We start from the raw sequence: 6,000 nt of genomic DNA, 5'->3' as shown, positions 1-6,000 counted from the left end.
ATTCGACCTAGTAGAGAATGGAAAGGCTTCAGATGCAGAGGTTTAGTCAGTATGTCCGCCAATTGGTTCTCACTAGAAACATGAAGTGTCTTGAGGTTGCCAAGCTTGATTTGATCCCGCGTGACATGACAATCAATGTCAATGTGCTTAGTCCGTTCGTGAAAAACAGGATTGGTAGCGATGTAAATAGCCGATTTGTTGTCACAGAACAGTTTGGCTACTTGAGACATAGGAGCATGAAAATCCCGCAGAAGCTTCTGTATCCAAAGTATTTCACAAGTAGCATCAGCCAAACTTCTGTACTCTGCCTCTGTACTGCTTCTACTAGCCACCTTTTGCTTCTTTGATTTCCACGATATCAAAGACTTTCCAACATATACACAAATACCAGATACAGAACGTCGTGAATCAAGGCAAGTTCCTCAATCGGCATCAGCAAAAGCATTAACACATGTATCATTAGTCGCCGAGTAGAATAACCCCTGACCTGGACTTCCCTTAAGATAGAAAAACGGAAAGAGAGTTTCATGAAAAACTACAATCCTAGTGATTGAAATTTTATTCGTTGCTAAGTCTAACACTTTATAACCTTTGTATCCTAATGGATATCCTAAGAAAACACAAGATTGAGCCCTAGGTGTAAATTTATTTCGGTCAACAGAGAGAGTACTAGCATAACAAAGACAGCCAAAAGTCCTCAAAGCATCATATTGTGGTTTCTTATGCATCAGTTTCTCATATGGGGACATATTATCCAAAAGTGCAGAAGGAATTCTATTAATGATGAAAGCAGCTGTTAAAACACAATCACTCCAGTAAACTAGTGGAACATGAGATTGAAAAAGTAAAGCCCTAGCCACATTTAACAAATGCTGATGTTTCCTTTCAACAACAGAATTCTGTTGTGGTGTATAAGGACAAGAGAAGTAGTGAATTAGACCATGTGATTGAACTAAAGCAGGAAAGCCTAATTCAGGAGCATTATCAGATCTTATGGCTTTTACTTTTGTGTTGTATTGAGTAGAAACAAGAGAAAGAAACATGTGAAAAATGTTTGAAACATCACTTTTATTTCTTAGCATGTATATCTATGTGACTCTAGTACAACCATCAACAATGGTAAGAAAGTACTTATAACCATCTACAGACTCAACAGAGAAAGGTCCCCAAACATCCAAGTGAACTAGATCAAATGGTGAGGAAGACATGTTATTATAAAAAGGAAACGACAAACGCTTTTGTTTAGCTAATGGACATATAGGACAATGACTATGACTCTGAAAAATGGACTTAGACAAGGAGAATGTACCAGAAAGACTCTGTAACTTGGCGACTGACGGATGGCCTAAGCGTTGATGCCAAAGACTGCCATCAGTAGACAAGGATCCACAAAAGTGTGAACTAGCAGGAGACTCAGCAGGTGTAGATTGAGAGTGAGGATGATCGTTGAGGATGTATAGATTGTGGAAAACTCTATCACTCCCAATCATCCATCCCTGAGAAAACTCCTGAAGAAAACATGCAGTAGGATAAAAATGAGCAGAACAGTTACTATCATGCAACAAAAGTACTGACACTAATCAAGTTGAACTGAAAGGTTGGCACATAAAGAACATTGTAAAGAACTAATGAATCAGATAATTCTATTGTTCCTATATGTGTAATGTCAAGTTTATTACCATTAGGCAAAGCTACTGTGATTCCTGAAACTAAAAATGTCTCCCTAAATTTTGATAATTCAAAACAGACATGACTCGTAGCACCACTATCAATTATCCAAGAACCACTGGGCAATGCATGATGGAGAGAAGTAAGACAATGATGTTGATAAGTAAGAGTTTGATTTTCAAAACGAAGATTGGTGGAAATGGAGAAGACTTTACCAGAGGACGATTAAACAACCATGACACCCTGTTCAGAGATAGTAGCCTGATTAGAAGTAACTGGAGGCTTTGAAACTGAATTTGAAACATGTGAGACTGGTCCTCGAGCATGAGAAGTAAGTTGACCTATCAATGTTTGAGCTTGTTCTGGAGTTAATTTGCTGACATCAAGATTCACAGCACTAGCAGCTGGAGGAGGATAATATGGCATAGAGGATTGCTGTGAATTATCAGCAGGTAGCTCAGTAAAAACATTTGCAACAGTTCTTTGTTGCGAACCAAAGGCACCTTGTGATCCTGAGTGTGGTTTCTGTGGCATAGTGTTAGATGCATTTGGACCTCGAGGAGGATAGAAACTCTTAGTTCATGAAGATCCTGTGTTCACCGAATTCGGAGGTTTATAACCAGGAGGGTATCCATGCAGCTTGAAACACGTTTGAATAGTATGGCCAAGCTTCCCACAATGTGTACACAAAAGTCTGTTACCTCTAGGACGATAGGTATTATAAGCTGCAGCATATTCCATCTGATTCTGCATATAGGATTGATTGTCTACAAAAGAGCTTGTAGCTTGAAATGCAACACTCTCATTCTTAATAACCGGTTTCACAACACGTTGGTGCTCATCCTGCCCAAAAATGTTGTATGCTTCTTCAATATTAGGAATCAGCTTTAGCATAAGAATGTGCCTTCTTGTTTGTTCATAACTAACATTAAGTCCCATCAGAAATTTTGTAACCCTGCTACGTTGTTGCAACTGCTCCCATAAAACAGCAGCATTACATTCACAATGCCCACAAGTACATACAGGAAGTTCAATTTAGTTTGTATACTCCTCCCACAGAGTAACAAGTTCTGTATAATACTCGCTTACATCCATAGCACCTTGTTGAATACTTCCTAGTCTCTGTTCTATCTCATAGACACGCGGAGCATCATCTTGCTTATAACGTGTGATCAGATTTTTCCAAATCTTTTCAGCAGTAGACATATACAACAAACTCTGGCCTATCTTCTTAGAAACAGATCTAATCAACCAGGTGATTACGATATCATTTACCCTAGACCAAGCATCTGAATCTGGATGATCTAAAGGAGGTTTAGGAATTGTACCATCGATGAATCCCAATTTATTTATGACGTTCAACGCCATTCGCACAGATCGCTTCCAAGAATGAAACTCAGCTCATGCGTCAAGACGATCCGAGACTACTTGTAACCCAGCATGATCCGTACTCAACAAAGAATAGGGACTGGCATATAGATCCGTACGATTCAGAGTAACCAAAGATGAAGACTGATTACGATTGGGTGAAATTGCTGTTCGCGGAAGATTCGCCGCCATTGCAATCGAGAGAACCCAAGGTTTTAGAGAAAAAGAAAAAAAAACGAAAGATTTGATTAAGAGATGAAAGAGAAACACAGATCAGAACTCGCTTGCGAACATGAATTGAAGAATCGCAAAAACGAGAAACGAAAGACGAATTGAGAGATCCAAAATCAAAGAAAAGAGATGAATGAGAATAAGCTTGAACGAAGAAGCGCTCATAGTCAATCGAATCGTGTAAGCTCTGATACCATAACAAGATTGTTGTAACAAAATTACGAAGAAGACGATAATGAACTGGAGAAAGAGAGGTTGAGCTAGAAAGAGAGTGAAAAGATTCTTATTCATTAACCGTACATGTTGTACAAGCTGTCCCTTATATACTCTACAATACAGCTGTATTTATTTTAAATACTCTAAGCTAGTAAAGTATATTTACATATGTGATATGAATAGTGAGGTCATATTTCATTCTTTCATCGAAATTGAAATTGTATATGCTTATAAACAATTGTATTGCATTTGATTATATACGTTGTAAACTTGTTGTGATATGAAAGTTCAGTTTGTGTAATAAAAGAATTTGTAACTAAGAGTTCATCGAACATAGTACATGTAATTATAGACCACATTTTCTTTGTTTTCATATAAACCGTCCACATCTAAATATGATTTTGCTGCTTTGATAGATAATCCGACAGCTAAATCTAACTACACAAATAAATGATTAATTAAGAATCTTACATAACCTTTGTAAAGAGAGTATTAAGATTCGTTTCTGTTTATCATGTCAGTGTTCTCTCAATCCAACAAAACCTTTTAAAGTACTAATTATTTTGTCTTTTCCATAAATACTGAAAAAGAGTCCAACTAAAGTTATCGTTATCGTACACTTACATTTATTGAAACACCGATTCCCATTTTAAAATAATGCAGAAAGAAAAAATATCTTAAAAGAATTTGAATTCAAACTTTTTCACTTCCGAAAGTGTACATAAATAAACATTAGTACATTACCAATAGTGTTGAAATAAACAAAACAAAACAAAAAAAAGTGAGTGTGAAAAAAAAAAAAAATCAAGATTCATTCAAAAAACACAAACAAAAAGCAGTATATATATATATATATAATCAAAAAGTAAATAACTGTTACAAAATAAAATAGTACTAACCTAAAAATTCTACTAATAAAAATAAATAAAACGAGTTATTTCATCATTATCATAGTGATTAACCACTTAATTTTCACCTTCTTCGTGTTTGGTTTAGTCGACAGAGTTGGGACCAGAGCAAGCTTTCAAATTAGGGTTCCAAATCCATTGAACCAAAAACTTCCTTCCTCCTTTACCATTCATATTATAAGTCTTCCCTTCCCTATCCCTCATAACTTGACCAATATACCCTCCTCCTCCGCCGCTTCCGTACAACCCTTCACACAAATCCCCAATCTCCGTCGGCGCCGTCGGATCTTCTCCGGCGTACCAAGCGTTAATCAACGGATTCGAAACAACTTCAGCTAACTCATGACCAATCACACTAACCATCCCATCGACTCCCGTCTCTCCGTTCGGTGGTCGGAGCTCACCGGGACCGCCGTGTCCCATATAACCCGGTAAAGCGAACGGGTAAGCGCAAACCTCGGGGCATTGTTTACCCGACTGACCAACCCAGGCGTAAGGCATCGTGTAACCAACCATAGACGGGAAAGTGAAGTAGTGGAACCCGCACACGGCGCGGCAAAAGTCTTGCATCGTGACGTCGTGTGACGTCAGGACTAAGTACATACCGTTCTTGTGATCCACAGGGAAAGAAGCTGATCTCGCGGCGGAGGCGATGACGTCCTGGATCGTGAGACGAGTCAGGTGGTTCCCGTGTGAGTATTTAGAATCGGAGTATTCTCCGGCGATGAATACGGATCTGGAGACGTTTGCTCCGGTTTGGTCTGTGTAGAGAGAGGCGGTGCGCCACCACTGTGCGACGGAAGGGGAAGGTGCTTTGGCGTCGGAGATTGAGTTGAGGAAGTCTCTGATTAGTGATTTGTGTGGACGAGTCCAGCGTCCGTACCAGATAACGTAGATGTTGATCGGTGATGAGGAGAGGACAGGTCCCATGTGGTAACGGAGGTGGATTAGATCGGAGGATCCTTCGAATTTTTTGGAGGATGTGAGGGAGAGGCTACGCGGCGGGAGCTTAGGGTTAATAAGCTCGATCTCCGCCGCGGCGGTGGGGGAAGGGATGGTTAAGGAGTTAAGAGTTGTGTGTTTGTTGTTGTTGTTGTTGGTAATGGTTGTATCGAGAGAAGAAGAGATGTGGAAGAAGAGAGTGAAGAAGAGGAAGAAGGAGAGAGTCGCCGGAGACGACATTGTTGTTGGCTGAGGTTAAAAAAGGAGTGAAGTGTGATTTGATTTAAGTGAGGAAGAGAGAGAGAGAGAGAGAGAGGGAGGTTTTAAAAGGAGAGAATGTGAGAGGGAAGTTGGCTGTTGCCAGCTGCAGTGCGCGTGTGCTATCACGCGCCCAATTTGGTGTTTGTCTGTCTTCTTCTCGGAGTGTGACTGACTGACTATGCGTGATGGGGTTTCTCGCTTTTTTTTTCTTGAGTTTGCGTCATTTTTATTTTGTGATCAAAAGTGACGACATTGAACCCAAAAAAGAAAAAAAAAAATGATATTTACTAACTTGGACAAAAATATATATGTAATGGGATTTTTTTAACTTTTTTTTTTCTTTTTGGAAAAATTCTAAAAAAAAAACTCAAATTTTCTATATAAAAAAAACCAAATTATTTTTATT

At 39.0% G+C, this 6,000-nt stretch overlaps 2 protein-coding genes across 2 annotated transcripts; both read right to left on the bottom strand.

The window, feature by feature from the left end:
• Positions 1-2,247: 2,247 nt before the first annotated feature.
• Positions 2,248-3,036, bottom strand: LOC104708315 (uncharacterized). Its single transcript, XM_010424863.2, has 2 exons — positions 2,758-3,036; positions 2,248-2,640 (listed from the first exon to the last, which is right to left on the bottom strand). Exons 1-2 carry the CDS (start codon positions 3,034-3,036, stop codon positions 2,248-2,250), a joined length of 672 nt encoding a protein of 223 aa, XP_010423165.2.
• Positions 3,037-4,156: 1,120 nt separating this feature from the next.
• On the bottom strand, positions 4,157-5,883 carry LOC104791257 (protein EXORDIUM-like 5). The gene has a single exon (XM_010517095.3). The coding sequence runs from the start codon at positions 5,571-5,573 to the stop codon at positions 4,476-4,478; it is 1,098 nt and encodes a 365-aa protein (XP_010515397.1). The 5' UTR covers positions 5,574-5,883; the 3' UTR covers positions 4,157-4,475.
• Positions 5,884-6,000: the final 117 nt, after the last annotated feature.

This window comes from Camelina sativa, chromosome 1 (genome assembly GCF_030686135.1).
Source record: "Camelina sativa cultivar CO46 ecotype springtype chromosome 1, ASM3068613v1".
In the NCBI taxonomy this organism is placed as follows: Eukaryota; Viridiplantae; Streptophyta; class Magnoliopsida; order Brassicales; family Brassicaceae; genus Camelina; species Camelina sativa.
This window is presented reverse-complemented; position numbering and strand designations above follow the sequence as displayed.